The sequence below is a fragment of the Cylas formicarius genome, unplaced genomic scaffold, assembly GCF_029955315.1.
Source record: "Cylas formicarius isolate icCylForm1 unplaced genomic scaffold, icCylForm1.1 PGA_scaffold_1__22_contigs__length_36826433, whole genome shotgun sequence".
Lineage (NCBI taxonomy): Eukaryota > Metazoa > Arthropoda > Insecta > Coleoptera > Brentidae > Cylas > Cylas formicarius.
Genome location: NW_026844264.1, coordinates 8,833,846 through 8,859,004, shown reverse-complemented (window position 1 = coordinate 8,859,004; position 25,159 = coordinate 8,833,846). Strand labels below are relative to the sequence as shown.

General features: G+C 33.1%; 1 protein-coding gene across 1 annotated transcript in view; it reads left to right on the top strand.

Annotated features, from left to right (window-relative positions):
- Positions 1-25,159, top strand: part of LOC132697466 (O-acyltransferase like protein-like) — a 56,944-nt gene that overhangs the window by 3,724 nt on the left and 28,061 nt on the right. Inside the window, exons 2-4 of the mRNA XM_060663019.1 lie at positions 7,623-7,784; positions 17,430-17,653; positions 20,761-20,969. Of these exons, the coding sequence (XP_060519002.1) occupies positions 7,623-7,784; positions 17,430-17,653; positions 20,761-20,969 (595 nt within the window). The remainder of the gene's footprint in view (positions 1-7,622; positions 7,785-17,429; positions 17,654-20,760; positions 20,970-25,159) is intronic.

The following is a 25,159-nucleotide window of genomic DNA, read 5'->3' as shown; positions in this document are numbered from 1 at the left end:
CAAATGTTTATCTAAAATAGGTAAAAAATACTGATCACTAGAAACTACGTTATCTAGAAATCCAAATCAAACCTCCCATCACTGAAAAATGAAGATTTGAATTATAGATAAAAAGACCTTGAAACTATACCACGATGCCTCATTTTAACTTATGGAAATGTCATTTTCAGTAAAGAAAATCAGAATTGTCTCATATAATACGATTCTACGTTTCATCGCAATATACCAAACGGATGAAAAGTCTTTACTGTAGATAAAAAAATAACTAAAGTAGAAAATAGGGTGGCATGTACTCAAGGCAATTAATATGCAGCTATTACAGTTCGACTGCCGAGCCGACTGTTATAATTTAAATATACGAAATGGTACGAAAACGACCTCATAAAGAGAAATATTTTATGTGAGGGGAGGTGATATAATCAGTTTATGTCTCAAGTCCAAATTATCACATCGTCATATCCAATTTTAATTTATCAATAGATTTTTTCTCCATGTTGAACCGAAAAATATTCCTCGTTTTAGCACCAACCTCCCGGTCATATCGTCTGATCCCTCCAATCAAATGCACACAATAATTTGGTATAAGCGAGATGCATCTTGCTGAAAAGACAAGGACCGCATGATTTAAAAAATATCTTTGGATTAAGTTTAACATCAAGCAACAGTTCCAATTTCCAACTTCGTAATTAAGATTAATGTGTAAAAGGTTCTGGCATAGATCCTTTCTTTGGAAACGGCCAAATAATAGTACTTGGATCTTTTTTGCATCAACTGCCAAACAATGGATTTCGTGAGTAAGAGGTACAAGTTACTATTTAACCAGTCATTTGCCTCATGGATGTTCTTTGGACGAAACGAAATTTACAATGGAGTATCGTCAACGTGTAAAAAAATATAAAAAAATTGAAATCAGTTTGAGTTTCCGAATAATTTTAACAAGATATTTCTATATTAGATTTCAGCCTTAATCATTTGGACACAAATTAAATTTTTATAATTTTTTTCGCAGTACAATAGAGTATCACCATGGTTTCTAGATTTTCCTTAAATTTTACATTAGGCTTGCTTAATTGAAGTGAAAAATTATAGACTTATATTGAATAAAACAAGTTTTAAGCACCAAAAAAGTGTAGCAAGGACTAAGTCCGGTGTACTGCAGTCAACTATTTTATACTATTCACAAAAATAATAAGAACCTTGTCAGGTCCAAGTTCTTTGTGTTTTGTACGTTTGTGAATCAAAAATGTGTCTTGTGGAATATAAATATCTTTGTCAGTAACAATACGAGGATATTCAGGACTAAACAGAATTTTTAAATTGTTTAAGTTGTGTATTTCGATTTTCATTACACACACTTAAACGGTTTCCTTTTTTCCAGATATTTTTTATGCTTACAGTTGTTTAAACTGCCTTTAAACCTTAATAAATAAACCTATATTAAATAGTGTTTCCCGATGTGTTTCACACATTATTTTTTTAAATTGTGATATAAATTTTTTGAAACCATTATTTTTCTAAATCAATAGCCAGTAATGTATAACAATTTTCTCTCTCTCCGCGTTAGTTACATGATAGTTACATTAGTCTTCTGTTTTCTTTAATGTTTTGTAAATAAACTTAATTTTTTCAAACTCCAATATATACAATATAATGCTAGGCATAGTAATATTAAGTTCATCATATCATATCATGAACTAACATCATAGTGGCAAATTAAAAAATTCAATCCGAAAACGCGGAAGGAAATCCCTTACAAAGAAAAATATTTTCATGTATAGGCGACTTCCTTAAGGACAGATAGGACAGATGAAGCAATAGAATAGAACTACTATGACGTACATATAAGGAATCTTAAACTTGTTATAACAAAACTTTCGCGTAATAAATTATTAAGCAATTATTAATTGATGAAATCAGTGAATTACTCCCGCATTTAGAATCAAAAAGCTCGTATATGCAGAAAAAGCGGAAATCGTACAACAAAACAAAGCAAACGTATACCGAACAAAACGCAAAGCTTGCTTTCTTTGTATATTGCCATTTCTAGGTACATATTTTTCGCAAACATGTACCTATTTATTTAACTTCCAAAAGGCCTCGTATTCAACTGACTTCTTTTCAAATGCTTTACCGGCACGTAAATGGTGTTCCGCTAAGAATGTATGCTAAGCATGTATTAAGCGTATGAGCTGTGAAAAAAAATATTTCAGTTCCTAGAAGCGCCGCTAGGTTCTCTCTCCTCCGTCTTCAAAAATCACTTTTTTCCAAAGTATACCGGTCCTTGCATCTTAATTATAACTTATTAATCCATATATAGGACATAAGCAACAGGGCTATTATTTATATTATATATATTATTTGATATTTAATGCTATATTTGATTATTGAAAAAATATATCAACAAGGTCAGGTCGGAAACTATAGTAGATATGAACAAGTTTAAATTCAAATGAGCTCTACTTAAAACTATTTTTAGATTTTTGGCGATTTTAGTTGACAAATAGGAATGTTTTAGGAAAATTTATTCTTAATAAAATAACACAACACTTAACTCATATGAAAAAAACTTTTTTTTTAAATTCAAGCGTCATTAATTAATTATAATAAATACTTATTTAATTATTAATTAATTTTGAAAATAAATTTTCTATGGTTGTTTTTGATTTTTTTTCCAATGCGTGTTTTATTTTGGATTATTTTGGCAAATTGCTGAATAGGAAGAAACGGCACTGTTTTATGGCCACCCCGATATTTCGGTTTCACACTTTTTTGTGAGAAGCTGTAAAAAACAAGGTTTCCAAAGAAACCCAGGCTACAAGGAATATACTTCTGGCTGCTGCAAATGAAGTTTTTAGTAATATTGAATAGCGATCTGTAAGAAATGCAACTAATTCTGTCTTAAAATGTTTTGGAAAAACTAAATAAATTACTATGCCAACTTTTTATTTTATGTAATAATATTTTGTCCATAGACAACTAGACGAATAATATTAACCTACAACGCGTATTAGAAAAAAAAATGTTTATCGTTGGAATCGTAATATTCTCTTATAATCAAGATAAAATTTAATAAGCATAAAATTTCCCCTTTACTCTTTTGTATTTGTCTTTTTCTGCTACTATTAAAATTTGAGTAGAGATTAAAAAACTATAATAATTCTTTGTCCAGTTAAACTTCTTCGTATCTGCTATGGTTTACGGCGTCACTGTACTAAACAAAAAACTCACCCTGTGGATGTGGTTTTCGCAGAATTTTTAAGGTTTCATTTATCTTTACTATTAGCTAAAATTCTTTGGTGCATTTAAATTTTTTAATAAAAGAACATTAATGTTACTTGGATAGTAAAACAACTCCTTCTAGGGTCCAATGTTCAATGCATGGATATTGTTATGGTTTATAACGTAGCAGTAAGTTAAAATGCCAGGACAAGTACCCACTTTATTAAAGGGACTTAGCCACTTTTAGAGCAAGATATATCAATATAACTAAACCCCTTTAAATTATTTCATTATAACTTAAATACAAAACGAAAACAGAAGTATCAATATATATGTAAATAAATTACTATATTTTATACCTATATCGGATGACGCTCTGAGAAACCCACAAAACTATAAAAGCTGGCTTAAAAAAAAAGAAGGTGATTAGATTATGAGCCATTTTTGCCACACATGGGATGAACGAATTAAGTCGAACATTCGTATGCCTAAAAGGACAATAAAATACGTTTAGGAATTAGGTATTTCTAGATGAAACAGAGGGCATCATTGAATAAAGCAAAATGAGACAATCAACCATATAATTAATGGGCGTAAAGAATAGCTTAAGACCGCCTGATCTCTTTTAACCCTCAATGTCGGTAGTTCAAATCTCTCACACACACGCACAGGGAAGAATGTTTGATTTATAAGCCAAATACCTCATAAGCTTTCTTTGTACTTGCTCGATCCTATTAATATCACTTTCATAAAGAGGGTTCATCACTGTTAAGCTTTATTCTAATAAAGGTCTAACCAGGTTAATACTTTAATAGCAGAAATACGTGTGAAGTCTGATGATGTTCTTTTAATGAAGTCAAGCAGTGCTCTTAAAACTATTCTATCGATATTACTAACAAACGATAAAGTGGAGTCCATTATTACTAAAAGATCATGATCTTTGAGACCTGAGACAATGCAGAAATATTTATGCAATAGCTGAACACAGTTATATTGTTTTTTTAGTAACGTTTTACTATGTTCAGATCCATCACATTGAGCTCACACCAGATAACAAGTCTGTCAAGGTCAGATTGAAGTTTAAGAAAATCATGCTAAGAGGAAACAGCCCGATAGCATGTTACATTCATCAATCACAAAACAAAAAAATCTGGAAGATTTAATGCAATCAGCAATGTCATTAATAAATATTAAGGGACCCAGGTGAAACACCAGAGGGGTTAGGAAAATTATTGGAATAGTTCACTGAAGACCAGCTGCTTTCAACTTACTGAGCAATAAACTATGATTTACTTTGGAAAAGTCTGTCTGTAGTTGCAGGCGTCTGCTTTATATCCAATTTTGGTTTCAAAAAGCTAAATTTCCAGAAATCAGGATCATCATCCAACGGTCATACGGTTAATAATTCTCTACAGTCGAGGGCTAGTCTTACTGGGACACCCGGTACCTAGTTATTCATGCAAGAGGTTATGACTGCGATAACCACCTAACGATTCGTCGACTTTTAATTGGTAGATAAATAAAATTCATCTTTTACTCGGTGACCCATCTTTTTAGACACACGCTTTCACTTCGTTTCGTTGGTCAAACTAATCTGAACGTGTCGATTGCTAATAAGTTCGGATTTTATGCGTTTTACAAATCTGCAACCTATTAACAATCGTTATAATTACTCCGTTCTAAACGAAAGTCAAGGTCACGTAATGCAAAACGCCTTTATATTGACGGAAAATATATCTGCAATAAATCAGAAATCATAGATAATTACACCAAGACGTAAGTAAACGCCGCGTTCAATGTTTCCGTCGTTTGGCCATCGAGAACCGTTGAACCACTTAGCAGTTGCGTAATAAGTACGTAAGACATACTTACCGCACAATTTGTCGCTTAATGTGACGTGAAGAGGACCGGCGAAAATCGAACTCGTAATTTGGCCGGAAATTTCTATAACGATCAACATAAAACTACATTCAGAGTTCAGACTTCAGAGTTCCGCAAGGGTCTATACCGCATCAGTGGCATCATGTTATACTTTTAATATAAAATACAATAATAGCAAAACACTTCCTCAGTGACTTATTTAACGGTATGACTCGCTTCAAATCCTTTCCCTTGCTCCCATTTAAGTTATATGTCCCTTATTTACTAAATTATCTTTAAATTCAATATTATTAGTCGATAATTTGTTGTGTTTTATAGGTTGAAGGTCTTCTCTAATGTGAATGATTGAATTTGAATTATCCATAACTATCAGTGAATCAGTTGGAAGATATTTTATCATTTCACCCAAAATGGTCTTAAAAAATATCAGAATTCCAGTCTTTATGGTAATTTCTCTCCGCTGCCAAATTATTATTGGCCTCGTCCCTGTTTATAGTATTTATTCATTTTATTGTCTTTTCCTTGGTACTGCTTTGTACTTATCAGGTAGTATTGATGAGAAAATCTCACTTTTCAATGACTATGTACTGAATGTATTGGAGAAGCATGCACCCATTAAAAAGTTTTACAAAGAGAATGCTACTACTAAAACTATGAAAAAAAGCATGAAAAAGATATAAACAATTCAAGTTCTCTGTACATTATAATTATTATAATTGCCATAAAGTTATTAGAAACTACACAGCAATGACCGTTAGGAAAAAAATTATTTGCTAACAAAATTTCAAAATTTTATATCTACAGAACAAAAAAAACTTAATATAATAAAAAGTAAACAAACAACTCATGCTTAAAAAGGCAGATGATATTATTTTTTTATAAATTCCACTGCCTCTAATACCTTGTCCAACCCAAAACTACTTAACTTTTATAAAAATAACGTTATTGATGGCATTAATGAACACTTTAATTTTAGTTTAACGGTGAGGTTCTTATTATAGTTAATACTATTAAGAATAAGCGAACGGCAACTGACAGTCACTTTAGTGCAATTGTGTTGCCCTACAATTTGATAGTATATTGTCCACCCATTCATGAATGTATTCTGTCCTGCATTGTAAAAAGCACAAGTCCTAGGTCATACCCAAAGCTAAAATAAAAAACCTGCAGAGTTTGCTCATTTGCGCTATATTAGTATTTAGCCTAGACTCTAAAAATTATGGTGAAAATAATGGATAAGCAATTGTGACCATTTCTTATTGTTGACAGTACCAGAAAGAATCGGGTTTTAGATTTGGTTATAGTTGTGAAAGCGCTCTTGCAGATGTAATAATTTTCGTCCCTACAGTATTAAAATTTTCCTTAGATACTTTCTTGTCCTTAATTTCCCCCCACTCTAGATGCCATGAGTTTTCTTCAGTTAATTTAATACTAAATTTTGGGCTGCAACAGTATCTACGCCAGATATCTGACTTTCTTAATCCTTTGGTATCAAATTTAATTCGTGTTATAATTTTGTCAATGTAATTGTTATTAATTATTACTACTATTATTGTTGTTATTATTATTATAACACTAACACGTAAACAACAATCTTTATTTATAAACTAACAAAGTAACTCGTAAACCAAGTATCTTCGAAGTAAAATAGGATCTTTGCACACAATACAATTCTCCTAAAAATGTAGAGTCTCGAGATACGCTGTTTTTCGGGAAATTCAACGCGACCAAAATGCTCTATCCGATTTCCGATATACTATTTTTAAATCTCGGTATTTAATCTTAACACCTGAGCTATAGGGGAATCCAAGGTTCGTCTTTATTGGGTCGGTAATCAACGATGATGACAAGGCACGCCTTTATGTTAATAACCAACCAATTAATCCTACATAGATCGCAATTACCCGAATATGAATATGGCGTTGTCTAATTCGCGTTGTTTTGAATTCTAATCAGTTTACGCGGTTTTATGTGAAAAGGATGTATAACTTTGTTCGTAAGGAATGACAAAAAAAATGAAGGTCGTTCCATGTATAGTGGTGCCTGACTTTTATGCCTTTTCCTTAATGACACTCGTAAAACAGGTGAATTTAAGTTTGGAGCAGTTTTTAGAAAAATAATTTTATGAAAGGCAATAATGAATCACTATCGAGTATTGTAATGCGTTATTTTTATTCTGTTATAACTCCATACTTAAAAGTTGCCAACGCGTCAATTGGTAATTCCCGGTATCGTACAGTATCGTGGTTAATTCGCACTTAAAAATTTAAGAAACCTGAGTCCTAGAAATTTGTCTATATCGCTGCATATCGTGGTCACCGACCTTGCTTATATTGGCCAATAGTTTAATTGTCCGGCTGATAATTGTCATTTATGTTCGAATAAATTGCAAAGCCATTAACCGCTAGTCTTATCTACGGGTCAAGGGCATCCCAAATTTCCAAATGCTTTGGCCGGACGTTAACATTTCCGAATCTATTTTCTATTTATTCTTCTCGTATTGTTAAATTTTTTGTTTGCAGACACAGGCTACAGACGCACCACCGACAAAATCTATAGGCTCATGACGTCGTCACTACCGCCGTTTGATCTAAGCCGTGTCGCTGACGTCAGTGAATCCTGTCGAAGAGACAGCCGAATATTTACCGAAGACCTCAAGAGTTTCAAACTCTGGGCTTTAAAAAGTAAGCATCGTCTTTCGTTTGTACTAACAAAAATGAGGGCTCGTATTGTTTTCGATTTAAATTAGTCATCGCAAAATGTCAAAATCTAAAAGCAAATGGTTGTCATATTCAGGAATTACCGATGCTTAAAATGGTGGCCGTTGAAGCTATAGGCAACCAACGATGTAACAACAAAAACAGTGTATCGTAAGAGGAAATCGGTTGATTTTATTTAATAATTTAATCTAAATTGAAATGAGAATATCTAAATGAAACAATATTAAGGTGTAAGTAAGTCAAAATCACAATCGAATCGCAGTTTGAAATTTCGGATATTTTCCAAAGCAAGTTTTTGCGCGGAATATAATGTTGAAGATGAAAACATGTTTTTTTTGTATACGACATCCTCTACATTTTAAATCCCCAGATATTTACCCGTCGTAGTAATCAGATGAACGCGTATGTTCCACTTAGTTCCACAAAAATGCAATGATGCGAGCGGTTTCCAGAAAAATGCGATAGAGTACGCGTGTCCTGTCAATTTTTTAAAATTTATTTGACAGGTTAAACGAAAACACAGCTACTGTTACAACCCAAATCAGAACTTGGCCACGCATTTGTCCTCTGGATTACTGTCATAAACCTACTTGTTCAAAGTTCAGAAAAAAATTGGAGCAGAACGGAAAGGTTCTTGTCAATTATCGCAAAATATACAGGGTCTCCCATAAAATATTAGTATGAAAAATATTATATTATTACAAAGGTTACAAAGTGATTTTTTTAAAATGCAATTTCAAATATCCATGTTCTCAGCCCCAACGCCTGTAAAATTCCACCTTTTAAAGGACTCCCTAAGATACAGATACCAGGATTATCTCTTTGACCTATTGATAGCATTATTGGTTCTGCAACATATTCTCTAGGAAAATATCTCTGCTCTGGGTTCTCCACTAGCACCATCATCGCAAATATTTTTATGAAAGCTTTCGAGAAGAAAGCCCTTGATACATTCGACCTAAAAACAAAATTATGGAAACGCTTCTTTGATGATATTATTTAAATTTAAACTCTATAGACCCCAACATACATTTGCCCATTAAATTAGAAACTAATAATAATCTCCCCTTCTTATATATTTTTATGAATACAAAGTCAGACCTAGCCATTGGGTCATTCTGTCACACATCGATAACTTAATGCATTGTCACATCGCCATCCGCCTAAAAAATCATCGATTATCAACTCTCTTGTTTACAGAGACGTAAAACTATCTCAGCCCGAGTTACTGAACCCAGAATTAAAACACCTAACATTTGCTCTTCACTCTAATAAATTCTCCATCAGAAATATTAAGCGTTCCATCACAAAATTCCCCAACCGCAACTTTCCAAAGAAAAAATGAGTTCGAAAGCACCCCCACACTTGCCACATATCAAAAGTTCTTAATAAATATAACGTTAACACCAGATTTACCACTTGTCCAAAAATCTCCGATCCGTCAAAGACAAAATTCCATTTAGGATGCCAGTAGTTTACGTTGGAGAAACAAGACGAAAAATATCAACTAGGCTAAAAGAACATGAAAAAGCCTTAAGACTACTACTAAATGAACTCACCAGTTGCCGAACACAATCATGAAACCGGACATCAAATTTTATTCGATCCAACTACAATTCTTGAATGTAATCAATTCTTCTACTAAAGAAAAATCTGAGAATCTCTAGAAATCAATAAGCAACCAAACAATCTTATATGGGATATGGGAATCAATCATCCGAGACAATGTTCATATCCATTCTCTAGCTACGTTCTCTTCAAACAGTATAGCAAGTACGGAGTAGAATACAAACCAGTCTCAGTTAAGCTCTGAAAAAGTCCATGATTGGCAACCGACAGCAACAACCGATGCAGGAGGAATCCAGAAGATTTGTACATTCGCACATTCAAAAGATCCCTCTTAGGGCAACAATTGTACTAGGACGGTGTGGAAGGTAGTAAGATCAATGATAGCATATGGAGCGGTTGTCTGGTGGACAATGCGGATAGAGGCGACAAGACCCTCACTGCAGCGCTGGAAATTATACTGAATATTCAATCAACTCAGATTATTTTCCAGGAAAAAGCACAGTGGACATGACAAGCTTTACAAGAAGATAAAAGCAGACGAAGTGTATGGACCGTACTACACCTAAGTACTGATTTCTTAAACATTACATTACAACATTACAACCAAAGAACACTGTTTAAATTACAGTTCTAGCTCTGAAGTATCCAACAGGAAAATAGTATAAAAGTAGCCAGTGGAAGTTTCATTGAAAAAAATCCTACATTAATTTTTATCTCTTTAGCAAGAGGATTTTCTCTTTTAAAAGTGCCCAATCCCTGTATAATATTAAAGTTAGAAATCTTGTTAGTGACACTGGAAAACTGTTGTCAATATCTTGCCTTACGTCAAGATGGATTATTTCGGAGCTGATCTAGCCGATCTGAATTGGATCGTGTTTGTTTGAAGGTCACGTTTCGTTGGCTTAGGCATAGTGTATACCGCTGGTGAGCACAAACTTTATTTAGTATTCACTTGAAGACGACTCGAGATGCCTGACCGGTTCAATCATTGAAGTAAATAATAAATACAAGGAAAGTCCGAAATATCTTATTTCATCAACCATTGGATCGCTTAAGAATTCCGCAATCGTATCTCTTTCAATTGATGATGTCTCGCTGCCATGAATAATGCATCCATGTGCAATATCGTATTGGAAGGCCGGACGGGACGTAATTGTTCCGGTCCTTAAGCCAAATCCAGACGGAGCTTTTCGATTTACGATATACGGGGTGAAGAAGTTTAACGGTGGATAGAAAATGTAGTTCCTGGTGCACATGCTTATGAACACAGCTTTGACTGAACCAAATAAAATACGTTGAATTCCAACTCTTTAATTAAATAATTAAAATAAGTTCAAGTGGTTTTTACTAATAAACATTTAATTCGTCGTAAAATACAGTAGAGACTCGATAATCCAGATCAATTAGGGCTACGACTAGTTCGGATTAATAAAAAAAACGGATTATCACGTACATTTTAGTTAAAATAAAGACAAAATTTCAAACAACTTTAAAAAACTAAACTACAATTTAAGTATGAGCAAACCTACCATAATAATACATACCGAGTGGCGAATTAAGAAGCACACTATGCTGAAAATGCTATTTTTAGTTTCTAGAATGGCCGCAACGGGGCACAATAGCATTCTTGAATTTACAGATAGGTAAAAAGGACACTGTTGAAAAACAGGGCTAAATTCGATTCTTTTTATTGAAATGCTTTTGGTCTATCTCTTAAATAAAAGTGATGGGGAGTGTTTGAACATTTGCGCAAATAATTTCAGAACGACTAAACTCATTTGGTTTAACCTGTCGTAAAGGACTTTAAAACAGTGTTCATTTTAGTTATCTAAACTGTACGGTTATTTCTCAAAAACTGAAAATTAAAAAATGAAAAATGAACTAATGGAGAAATTTAAAAATAATAATAACGATAGTAATTATAATAATTTAGTAATATGTTCTATAACCCGCCTTTACGGTATTCAAAAATAATTAGCTTCTAGCTTTCGTTGAACACTTTCCTTTAAGAAACTCGCCGCAGAAATATGCAATGCAAACTCTAGTAATTAATTCTTTTCTTTTTATTTAATTTTTATTCTCCTCGTGTCAGATTATATTTTAAGGTTGCGATTTTTTTAAACTTTTATATTTTCTCAATCGAATATATAAGTAATGAAGAATGACATTTAATAATGTTTAAGTAAAAATCATATTTATGATGGTCAATAACTGTTTTATTATATTAAGTATTTACCATTTGAGTATAATTTGTCTACAAATGTTACTGTGATTTAATAATTTAAGTATGTATAAGTATAGTTTTCTGTTGAATTCTTCTTCTTATTAGTTCTAATTCGTATTAGTTCTTCCATTGTCCCCAGTCCCGTCCACTGTCTGATGTTGCGAAGCCAAGAAATCCTCTTCCTGCCGATTCCTCTCTTTCCTTCAATCTTCGCTTTAATTAACTTTAACTGTAAGAATTGATTTCTTTCGTTACGTATCACGTGGCCTATATATGCTGTTTTTCGTCGTTTGATTGTGTTCAGCAATTTGCGGTCTGTGTTGATCATTCTCAAGATCTTATCGTTTGTTTTTCTTGCGGTTCATAGTATTTTCAGTATACATCTGTGGATCCACATCTCGAATGCTTCAACGTTGTTCATATGGCTCACCTTAATGTCCATCCCTCTATACCATACAGTAATATAGGCCAGACGTAGCATTTTATAAATCTAATCCTTAGGCTGAGATTGAGATCGGTATTGGTGTGCACTTTTTTGAATTTCATGAACGCACTGCGGGCACTGTCAATCCGACATCTGATTTCTGTGTCGGATTCCCAGTTTTCACACAGGCACGTTCCTAAATATTTAAATTTATTTACTTGTTCTATTGATTGATTGTCATATTTTAGGCTTGCGTTTTGAAAATCTTCTGGCTTACGAGTAATTATGATGAATTTAGTTTTTGTTGGTGTTCACATTAAGACCCATTTTCTCACTGCAATCACCGGCAATCTCTGCATACTCTGCAAATCTTCCATTTTATCTGCAATTAGAACTGTGTAGTCCCCATAACTTATATTGTTGACCCACACACCATTCACCTTAACGCCCATGTTACGTTCTTCTAGGGCAGTGGTGGGGAAACTTTTTTAACACGGGCCTTTGTTATAAGTAGACGATAGTAGCGGGCCAAAGAATAATGCTTAATCGTTAAAAAAATTATGTGTTTTATAAACATATACATATATTATTACATACACTTATTATTTTAATAGTATAAAAGCAAAAGGGTAAGAAAATTATAAGCACAATATATAAGATGAGCCGGACATTGTCATTATTACTTAATTTTTATAAAATTCTAGTAATGGTACTGTATGAAAAGTTTGTTTCAGGAGAGTATTACAGTTCAGTTCTATTAACTCAAGGTGAAATTTTGCATCAACTGCTTCGTAATCAACATTGAATGAAATCGCAAAAATACTAAACTCTGGTTCCATTTTTCTAAAGTCCTGAAATCTCCTTTCAATTTCTGAAGATAGTTTTCTCAAATTAATTTCTTATTTTTTAATCTTATTGCTTCATATAATGAATTTTAAAGATTGTATTCTTGGAAAATGAGGAAAGTCAGATTTAGGGATCTGATTGGCAAATAATAATAACTGTAATTTGAAGCTCTTCATGTATTGCCAAATATCGTGAAGAAACTGATTTTTCCCTTGCAATTTGAGATTAAGTTTATTCATGTGTGCGAGCAGGTCTGTGAAAAAAGCGAAAACAGAAAGCCAAGTTTCGTTTTCTAAGACGTCAAATTGATTATAAATGTCTTTATCAAGGAGAAAATTCACTATATCGTGTTTTAAATCCCAAATTCTTTGAAATATTTTTCCAGCACTTAACCACCGAACTTTTGAATAATACAGGATATCGGAATCCTCAGCATGTATGGACTCCAAAAACTGTTGAAACTGGCGATGTAATAATCCTCTGGAACGAATCATATTTACTAGTTTTACAACAATATTAAGTATATGCTCAATACCTAAAGCCGATTTACAGAGAGCATCCTGATGTATAAGGCAATGCAAAAAAACAACATCATTTTCCGGGTACTTAGAATTAAATTTCCGAACAAATCCTTGATTGATTCCAACCATATTAGGAGCATCATCTGTAGTTACATTACATAACTTATCAATAGGGAAACGAAGTTTATCGATGTGACTTTCAAATTCACACGTTCTTTCATTACAAGTTCTTCTGTAATTTCAAAGTGGGTGTTGATTCCTCTTACAAATATGAGTAACTGCGCAGTATCGCTGATATCTGTACTTTTATCCATGATAATTGAATAAACAATAGATTTTTGTGTTTTTGTAATCAGTTGTGAAATTAAATTTTTATCAATATTTTCAATTCTCTCGGTGATTGTTCTTCTTGAGAGAGACAGTGACTGAAAATAATTTTTCTTTTCAGGGCACATAATATGGCATAGATCTATCATGCACTGCTTTATAAATTCCCCATCTGAAAATGCTTTATTAGATTTAGCAATATTATAAGCCAACACACAACTGGCTTTCGTAGCGCATCTTTGAGAATGATTAGCTTTCTGAAATAATTGTTGTTGACTTTTGTTAATAAATCTTTCGATTTAAATTTTTTCACCTTAAACGAGAAGAGAAGCGGGGAAAGAACACATCCTTGCCCGCCCCCTCTATAGATTGCTTTTGCGTCCCTGAAATCGTTACCAATTTTGACTTCAGCCTTTTGATTCCAGTATAAGTTTTCAATGCAACGGATGTCTTTTTGGTCTATGTCGAGTCTATTTAAAATTTGGATGAAGTTATGATGTTGGACTCCACCTGACTCGCAATTAATGCTTCTCTCATGCCTAGCCTTTACTGATATTGTATGGTAATCTTAAGGAATATCTTCAGTGTGTGATTCATGAGGCTGATTAGTCTATGGTCTTCATATTTTGTTGCATTGTTCTCCTTTGGCAAAAGGATAAAATCTGATTTTAACCATTTGGCAGGGGACTCGCCTGTACTATAGATTCGATTAAATATATTTGTTAGTTTGAGCAACTCAACAGGTATACGGTCTGGTCCAATCGCTTTCTTATCTTTCGATGTGTTGAGTGCTCTTATAATTTCCTCTTTTTGTGATGGGAGGCCCGGGGAGATTTTTGTCGTCCACATATTCAATAGTAGGCATTTCCCCATATGCTTTACGCTGTTGGTCATCCTGCGCTAATGCTTCCTGATCATTTTCTACATTAGAGAATTGCCCCTTTCTATATGTTCCAGCCGCTTTTTTTTATCTTTCTATGTAGGTTAAAGTTATCGTGTGTTTCCTGTAAGTGCTCTTGAATATCTTTATTAAAAGCGTATTTGTAATGCCTAGATCATTTTCGTCAAAAAACTGCAATTTATTGCGTTCATAAGCTTATTCAACCCATTGATTGTATATGTGTTGGTAAGTATAAGTAAGTAAATAACATAAATTTCATTTCAAAGTCTGCTAAATAAGTACGGTTTATGTCAATATGTAAGTGAACCGACCAGAATTTACGTCACTGCTACTAATACCCTTCTTGATTTGCTCATATGCTATTCTCACAACAACAGAGTGCTTTGTATGGAAAGCATTTCCATAAACTCGTCAACTTCAAAATTGTAATTTTTAAACTACTTACGTTTAAAACTTACTGAAATTGGACCTCGAAACGTTATATTGGGATTTTATCTTTTCTATAGACACTGTCAATGATATCTTAATAATAACTTACTTTTGCTTGAGGCTGCCTAGAATGTCTAAACCACTGCTCCATAGTTAACTCAAAATTGGAAAGTATCACGCACTCTCAAAGTATAAAAAGAATAGAACTGAAGGGGTTTGTCACTATTACCAAAGTTTGAGAAATCAAGTTAAAATTTCGGTTAGGGCTGAAAAAAAGCTGACTTGCAATATTGTTTTAGGAGAACGTTAAGGTATTTGAAGAGCACCAAAGCAAATATGCGAAATCTTCAACTGGCATAGGCTCGGCAAATAATTTCAATGACTTTTTCATTGACTCCTTAACTCAGGATTTTTCGCTAATCAGTTTTTCCTACCCAAAACTATATTAATGAAATTTTAAGACTTAATGTATTCGATGACGGTACAAGCCCACATCTGAATAACTGAAATGAATAACTGCCTTTCATCGGGTGAATTTCCTAATGCGTTGTTGCGAATGATTTCCCAACCCAAATCCTATCCAACTTCCACACTATAGCCCTATCTGCTTCCTTCCCACACTTTGAAAAGTTCTTGAAAGAATGGTAGCAGATCAGACTTCAGAATTTATGGCAAATGTCACAGCACGGCTCTATTACGGTAAAACGTATGACGCTTTAGACCACTATGCATTGCTTAGCAAATTAAAGTTTTTTGCTTTGGAAGAGACTGTGCTATCTTTTATTTTGCAATTATTTTGAAAGAAGAAGCCAGAAAGCTGTGCTGAAATAACTGTACTCTCCCTTGGTTTTCATAGATCGAGGAGCTGCACAGGGCAGCATCTTGTGTCCTCTTCTTGTCTTTCTTGACTTACTGTTTCTTTCATTAATACACTGGCGGTACCCAAATTTATTTTTTTAGAGTACACGAAGCAGTGAATGTGAAAGACTTAGGAATTATTTCAAAGGTTTTCAAAGCACACAATATAGTAATTAAAGAATAGGTCATTTTATTTGCATCAAAGATTCGTGTAGAAACCTTGGATTCATTTTTGATTCAGGTATGAGATTATCAACACATGTTTCTGCATTTGTTTAAAAAAGCTAGAGCAAATTAAGGTCATGATATATGTATTCTTGTCTTGAAACATCATCTAACAGATTCTTTGATTTTATCTCGTATATATTCTTTATTGCAAAAAGATAGGAATAGTCTCCAAAACCTTCAGAATACTTGCCTCAGATTTGTTTAGGTTGTGATCATATACACCATTTCTAAAATTGTCCGGATGGCTCACTAAAGCTCATTTTTGCATTTGGCAACTCTTATCTTCAAGGTTCGGTCTAGGGGCTGTCCTGAATATTTCACAAAAACAATCATTGCACACTCAGAAATTCACAACCTCTCAATGTCTTCAATTCTCTACCGCCCGACGTCAGATCAGCTTCAAACATCTTCTTCTTCAGGTGCCAAGCAGATTTCTGCGTGGGCGTTCATCGCCTTCTTATCAGATGGTTCTGTTAATTGCAGCATTCTGTAGCGTTTGGAAGTCACTTATCCCTGTCCATTGTCGGATATTTCTTAGCCACGATAACTTTCTTCTGCCTATTCCCCTTTTTCCTCCTTCAATTTTGCCTTGAAGAATGAGACGCTGAAAGTGGTATTGCTCTCCTCGGATTATATGTCCGAGATAGCCTGTTTTCCTTTTCTTGATGTTCTCGAATAGTTCTCGCTCTGCCCGGCCGGCTCTTCTTAGCTTCAAACAAAAGGAAAAAAAATCATCTTTTGAACCGTCACAAGCTGGCACGAGGTGTTTAACTTTTCATAATGCGATTCTCTTTTTCCCTTGTAGTATTAAGGGTTCTCTTTGCATTGGGGTGATTGTGTATTAAGCAGCCTACTTGGATACCGCCATTTAATATGGACCTAATATTATTTGCAGAAATAAATAAATACATTTTTATTTATTTATTTACTCTATGTCTTATCTTTGGTTTTCCACTACAATTTTCTATGTTATTAATGTGGATAATTCTTTTGTGATTACATTTTCAGCTTGTGTTTTATTTTTTAACTGTCACTTAGTTGGCGATAACATAACAATAAATAAATACTAATAACGTAGAAGTTAAAAGTATATCAAAGATTTCTTCAACGCTTAAATTCTTTCAATACGTCAAAAAAAGTGGACCGCCCTGTAGCAACGCGTGTCTTTGCGTTGTCACCGATAGCTATCTTTTATGAATTATTCGACGAGGATGTTCCGCCCAGTTGGCAAACCTCGTGCGTCATTAGGTAATAACGTACACACGGGACAATTTGGTTTCAGTGTACGATGCCGCCGCCAAATTACCATCGGGAATATTAAACGGCAACGTTAACCAATTGGGCGATTTCGACATGTGTTTGGCGGCGAATTTGGAAAGCCGGAACGTCAAAGGTCGGTACTGCCTGGCGTCCATCGAAATTAAGACGCCTCTGTACAGTCCGTACCTCGCTGCCCTACACAGACTCTTCCAGTCTCATTACCATTTCAAAAGCAAACTGGAAGATGTAAGTATACAATCTAGGTGCGTCCTTGATGATGGACTGAGGCAAAATCCTCAGTACAGGTTGTAAGATTGACCATCCATGCACAGGGTAACTCAGGTAGCTGCAATTCGTAGAAGTTTCAGGCTCTCAGGTCTATTCAAGAGTCATTTTCATTTTAAAATATTACCGAGGTCGTGCCACTTCCGGTTATATTAAAAGTAGCCTTTGCTCCTTTGAAACACAATACCGGATATATTGTATATCTTTTTTTTTATTCTGGAGAAAGTTTCAACGTATAATATTAAATCATGAACAATCTAGATACTTTCGATATTGGTAGTGTTGTTTGTTGTGACAAGAGGCTCAATTAAATTGAAATTAAAGTGACAGTGGCTCTGACGTCCCGGGAGACACTATCGAATATTTTTGACAAAAAGAAATGCGTGCCACTGACTTTTATTTTTCGTTTTTGATAAGAAAATAAAAATTAATTTATTGCAAGCTAATGGGCATTGAATTCTAATCAGTTTTTTATTAATAACGTTAATAACCGTTATTTAAATTTCTTGAAGTTTGGTAGTTTAGTAGAGGTTAACTTATTCCTAACTAGACTAAATGTATTAAGTCCAGGGATATGTAATAATTTTTTTATTAAAAATGAAGCAATATTTTTTTAAAATTTTGACACGCTGTATCTTAAAAACTATGCATCTCCGGACCCACGTTCATATGTGATTTATAGGGAATTCATAATAGCAGACACTAATAAAAGGATAACGTGAGAAAGTCTGCAATCAAGAACACGAATTTTCTTCTCATATTCCAAATTCCACATGCTATTTGTTAGAGTAACGGTCTATTCGGTCAGTTATTATAAATTGGTAAAGAGGATAGGGGTGAGGGTTTGTTCTACAAGAAAACTATGTTGTTTTTCAACTTGGTGGTTCATAATAAGATGCTGGTTCTTATTGTTGTAACCCTTTGAATGATTTTTAGAAGAAAAAACATATCTGCAGTCACCATATTTTCGGTATACATGTTGATGAATATAAAAAAAACGATTTTCCTCATACTCACTGAAACTGCTTTAGATATTTTGTTGTGTGTGTATGTAATGGCATAGAAACCCTTTTCCGGTGGAATGTATTCTTCTTCTTTGACCAATGGCGTCAGGGTAAGCATGACACTGAATCTTTTTATCTAGAAACATGATACGCCACTGATTTTTTCAAAAATAAATTACATTTTTAGAATGCCGATTCTTGATAAAAATAATCCCTTGACTTTGTGTCGACCGAAGAAGGATTTCTAAAATTTTAATTTAGTTGTTCTAATATATTTTTTAATATTTTGGAAAACTTTGTGGTTCAGTTTGGATTCGATTTAATCCTTTTGCTTTGTCGAAAAAGATGGTTGGTTTCAAGTTTATACAGCCCATGTGAAATGTACTGCATAACTTTTGCCTTAAAACATGGTAAGTTGGTACCCTCGCTTCCTGGTCCTTTTTTAAAATCATTACGATTTTAAAGATGTCATTTATTCTTGAAGAAAAACAGTGGCTTATTATTTTTATGAATAAAAATATTCAGTGTCATGCTTACCCCGATGCCACCAGGTATAAAAATAATTTTCAATAAAAAAATTGTTTCCAAAAATATCTAAAGCAGTTTCAATGAAAATGAAGAAAAAGTCCTTTTTTGTATTTTTAACACTATGGATATAAAAAATAAAGAGATTGCGGACCGACATTGATATGCACTTTTTAAGTAAAATCAACCAAGTAATAACACCCTTAAGGATTAGCTTCTTGTACATTTGAATCTTCGAATCTTGAAATGACGATATTCAACTTTTTTCGAATAATGAAGATTGATGTTATTTTTTGCGAATAAATTTTTGCTGCCGCGTAAAGTATCAGGTAAAAGTACTCAGCCAATGTTCTTCTACTATATAATATAGAATACAGGGTGTTAATAAAGTACTTGTACACATTATAAACGGTGAATCTTTGACTAATTTTAAAGTAAAAATTTCATATGAATCCACAATGACTTAATTCTTTGAGATACAGTGTGCCAAAATCTATTTAATTTGTATTTTTGATTATATTTTTAATTATATATATTAGCTTAGTTTTTATTTAAGTTAGGTGAATCTTCATTTTCTCGAAATGCCATCAGCAAATTTCACAATAATCTCGGTTGAGGATAATCCGAATGCTAACGTAGAAACTCATTTTTGAGTGCAATTTTCCCTCATATTTGAGTAAGAATTATCGGTGGTCATCTTATTGTACATTGCATGATTCCGAAAAGGCTTAATGGTGACGAGTAGCGATTGTGTTTGAAGTTTTCCACGACCGACCGACCGAGATTTAAGAAATTGGATGTTGGAATCGTGTGTCGTTATTTATCAGACGCAAGGTATATTCAAAAGAGTTCGTCAATTAAAGTCAGTGTCAATCAACTTGAGTCTTAATTTGTTACTTGATAATATAATGTATAAAAGATACATTTCTTCGCATCATGCAATTTCGAAAGTAGCATTTGGGTGTAAAATTGGATAAAGAATGGGACTGCCTAGTCAAAAATGAAATACAGTGCGACACAAAAAGTTATGGTTCATTAGATTGTTAATATTAACAAAAAAACTAAACAAACATTCGTTTCTCACCATCAACCGAATTTTGTCTAATTGCCATGTCGTTGAGCAAAAATATAATTAAAAAAAAACAAATAAAATCGTTTTTTTCGTTGCGGACCCATAATCAAATGAACTTTTTATCTTACAATTAGTCAAAGATTCAAGTTTTTACAAGTACTTACTTAAGACCCTGTATAATTTGTCAGTTAGATATATATATATATATATATATATATATATATATATATATATATATATATATATATATATATATATATATATATATATATATATATATATATATATATATATATATATATATATATATATATATATATATATAAATGTTTTGTTGTTCTTGATTCCTTTTCAATTTTCATTTCTTTTTATTTATCTTTTTGTGGTTTATTCCTTGTTGTAAGAAGTACCTCAAGTACCTCGAGGATCATTGATTAAAGCTATGCGATGCAATAACATCTTTTTAGCCAGGTCATCGTGTGCCAAAGTTTTCGACAATCAACTGGGCTCTGTGCGTGCCGCACACTTGCACCCCTCGCGACGTGGAACTCGGCTTAGGGGCTTTCTTTGCCGATTTGATGGGCGCAACTGAGCTTGATGTCCGGTACGAGGTTAACCCCGGCATGTGCCGCACATCGCACCAGAGAACGATACCCACTTCTACTCTGATTGCAACGTAAGTTGACACTTCGTGTAATATACGTAATCTTTGTCGCTAGAGGGCGGTAAGCAATTATTTATTTGCAATGTTTACATTCCCCCATACGCTACTTTAAATAATTTTGATGCATTTCTTACTAAATTGGAAAATATTTGCACTAGAAACGTAAATAGCAAGTGCTTAATAATCGGTGATTTTAACTTAGCGAACTTAAACTGGGATTGGGATTATTTTGTCCTATCGTTGTCGCCTTCGGGCGCCACAGAACCTTATACTACTCTTTTCTGTGACTATTTTTACTTGCTAAAACTCACACAGTATAATAATACAAGTTATTAGATTTAGTAATTTCTCGTAATATTTTGGTCCCTGTAAGTGAAAGTCACGATCCCCTAGTATCCAAGGACACGTACCATCCTGCTCTTGAAATAAACATTAGTTTTAAGGTCACTAAATATCTTAGATGTAATTTCTATTCTAAGAAAATTTTCTCGCAAGCAAACTACAACTAAAAAAATGAAAAGCTCGACATTGTTCAGTGAAAAAGTGTACTGAAATCGGGTCAAATCGAGCAGGATGTGACTGTTGGTTGGTTATACATATAACCTTACCTATATGAATTTGTACCAACTAAAACTATAAACAGGAGTGAATTTCGTATTGAGTTCACTCACAAAACAAAGGAAAGCAAGACAAAAGTGGAAAAGGTATAAGAAAGCTGAGGATTATTCATTATTTTCGAAACTAAGAAAGTATTTTAAGACAAGTAAAATAATTGACTATAAAAAATATATTGCAAAAGCCGAAGAAAATCTGAAAATGGATACAAACCATTTTTGGTCATTCTGTCTGATAAAATAACTTTCAAAATACGCCTCAACTTTTTTGTGACTATTTTAGTAGTATGTTTGAACCTAGGGACACTCCATCTTATATTTCATCAATTCCTACTAACAATAGTGTCGTCATATCTGGATTTTCTGAAAATTCTATTGAAAAAATATTGCTCAACTGGGATCCCAAAAAGGGTCCAGGGCCGGACGGCATACCGGCACTTTTGTCGAAACCTCTTAACATTCTCTTTAATAAATGTGTAGGTCAAGGGACGTTTCCAAAAAGATGGAAAGTGGCCCAGATATTCCAACATTTTAAAGTCGTTAATTATCGTCCTATCTCTCTCTTATGTCAAGGTTTTTGAGGCTGCAAATTATTCACAGCTATTTTTCTGGTAATAAATTACATAGATCCAAATCAACGTGGTTTTCACAAAAAACGTTCAGTTCTTACCAACTTGGTACCGTTCATCCATGACATCAATTTTTCCAATTACATCATCCAACTCTAATGATAAAACTCGGAAATTACGGTGTGCATGGCGACCTCTTCCAACTATTGTGTTACAGAAAGAACTCAGTTTGTTGTTGTCAATGGTAAAAAATCTCGTTGTGCAAATGTTACCTCGGGGGTCTCCCAGAGATCTCATCTGGGCCCTTTACCCTTTAATATTTTTGTTTTCGATGTTGGCGTTTGTTTCCCGGTTTCTGTTTATGCTTCTTCTGCCTATGAATTAAAAGTAAAAAAAGAGATTCGTTCACATTTGAAAAAGGAAAAAGGATTTTATAGGTATGCTTAATGCTTGATAATAAACTGCTGAAAAGAGTTAAGCAAGTAAAGACTTCAGAATTGTTCTTGACTCACTATTGTCAAAAAATGTTTGAGAGATCTGGGCTTCATTTTGAGAACTATAAAATGGTTCAACAAGCATCAGTAACTAATAATCGTGTATAATAGTTTGGAATCCTATTTGTATCATCAGAATAGAAATCCTACAATAAAAAACTTTCTAACCACTTAAACATTAGATACAATAAAGATCGACACTTTTGCTCGTACGAAGAAAACTTAAAATTTTACAATTTGGAGTCGCTTGAAACTCGAAGAAAACGTTTTGATGTTACTTTTCTTTACAAAGTTGTAAGTAGCCTTGTGGATTCTGTTTTTTGTATAAATTAGCTTCAATGTTAATCCATTTCAGGTGGGCACGAAACTGAAGTTTTCTATTGAGCGATTCAGGTCGAATTACTTTTTTAACTCTCCTTTAATAAGATCTGATAGGACATATAATAATTGTGTTTTTCTAAACGGAATAGATATAGATATGTTTAGTTTATTTAAAACAAACGTATATAAAATTATTTAGCTCGTAGTTATAATTTATTTAAATCTAACTTTTGCTTTGATCGAAGAGCCTATGTTGTACCATTCTGCCATTCTGCGTCTGCCTGTTGAATGGCCTGTGAAATGTAAATGAATAAATATACAGGAGTTTTAAATAAAACATTAGAAGGAACTCTTCAACATAGGAAAGATCAAGGTATGCGAAAAGAAAGAAAAACTTACGTATATTCAAATTTATAAGTGCTAACTGAAAACTACACTTTTGGTAAATAAACGAATAAAAAATCATTACAGAATAATTATAAATATAACCTAGCAAATATTACAAAATTTCTTAATTGTGCAAATTATCTATCTAATTGAAATTAATAAAATAGTAAAATAATGTTTTTGGCAAAGGTGAAATTTTGCAATATTTTATATACTTAGAACTAAAGAAATGTATATTCTCAGTGCAAACTATTCTACAAAACGTTTTGAAATGGTTTTCGATAAAAACTTAATATTCCTTCTTATTAGATAATTTTGTATTTTGTGGTTCAGTTTAATTGTTCCTTTATAAATATTTTTTGCTATTTCCAAACAATAAAGTTGGTGAATATCCAATATTTCTGTTTCTTGAAAAAGTTGACTGCGAGAACCATTTTTGCCTTCCACCCCATCCGAAAATACCATACAATAGAACTATATTAATTAGAGAAAAGGCAAACTTATTCTTTTTCTGGAAATTCCTTTTATATCTAAATTTAGGCACCATCCCCCCCCTGCTTAATATACTTTTTTTTGTAAATCCTATTGCATGTGCTTATCTATGGTGACTTCTAAGTATCTGATTAATTTTGTTTCCAGAATTTCTTCGATATAGTTCATTTTTAAAGGAATAGAGTTTTGCAAATTGTCCCTATACATAGCAAAGGATTTTTTTTTTCTAATTTGGAGTTTATTTACATATGTGAAACGGGATTCTATGAGTTGAAAATATTTTTCAGTTGTAATTTTTAATTATTTCCAAGCATCTGCTTTGTAGTTGTCGTCTCATCAGCAATTATTTTACCCATAGTTTTTGGTGCTAACGGTAATGGTTCTATACTAAAACGATTAAATGTGGAATTTTAAAACATTGTTATTTAAAAAGACATCAGAAAGTCACGTCAATAGTATAGTTTATGCGAATTTAATAATTTGGCATTAAAATTTGTCAAATTAAGCCAAATTTTAGAAAGTAAAATTTAATTAAAATACATTAATTTTATATTTTATAAATATCACTCCTACAAAATAAAGCTTTTACATGAACTAAAAGAAAATGACAGTGACAGTAGCATCTTTGCGAAGAAATTACTGTACGATTAATTAAAAATCACCATTTATCTTATGACATTTGTTTTTCTGACGAATGCTCCTTTGGTCTAAACAGATGGATAAACAGGCAAAGCAGCTGTTACTGGAGTGACTCAAACCTCAAGTGATTTGGTCAGTTATAAACTGATAACGTAAAAAAAGTTTCAAACTACCCAAAATATTTGCCCCTCGTTTTTAAATTTTTAAAATACTTTTCGAGAACATCGAGGTGTCTAGCTGTCTCCAAAGCAATCTTTGAGACAACTCCAGACCAAACTAACCAGTCAGTCATCCTAAATGATCGATCCTCGTTTCAAATGCGCTCTTCTTTCTTTTAATGGTATTACTTTAACGCACGTTCAAAAGCCATCAAAATTTGACGAGTCCTAGGGATATTGTTATCTTGTCACATTTATATAACCCTCAATAATGCACGTCCCATAAAGATAAAAAATACTCTTCTACTCCATGGATGGATGGATGTTGTATACTTTTCAAGTATTTTCTTCAAACAATTTCATCGCTCTGTTCCAGGTGTCCCGTAGCAGTTTTGGTAAAAGGAATGCTGTACTTTTGTTGTTGTTTTGCAAATTCTGTGGGTATTTTTAAAATATCCACCCACGATCTTTAAAGGTCTTTCTTGACGTTCTTGGGAGATTTCACTTGACCGGCTATTTCTCCTTTCC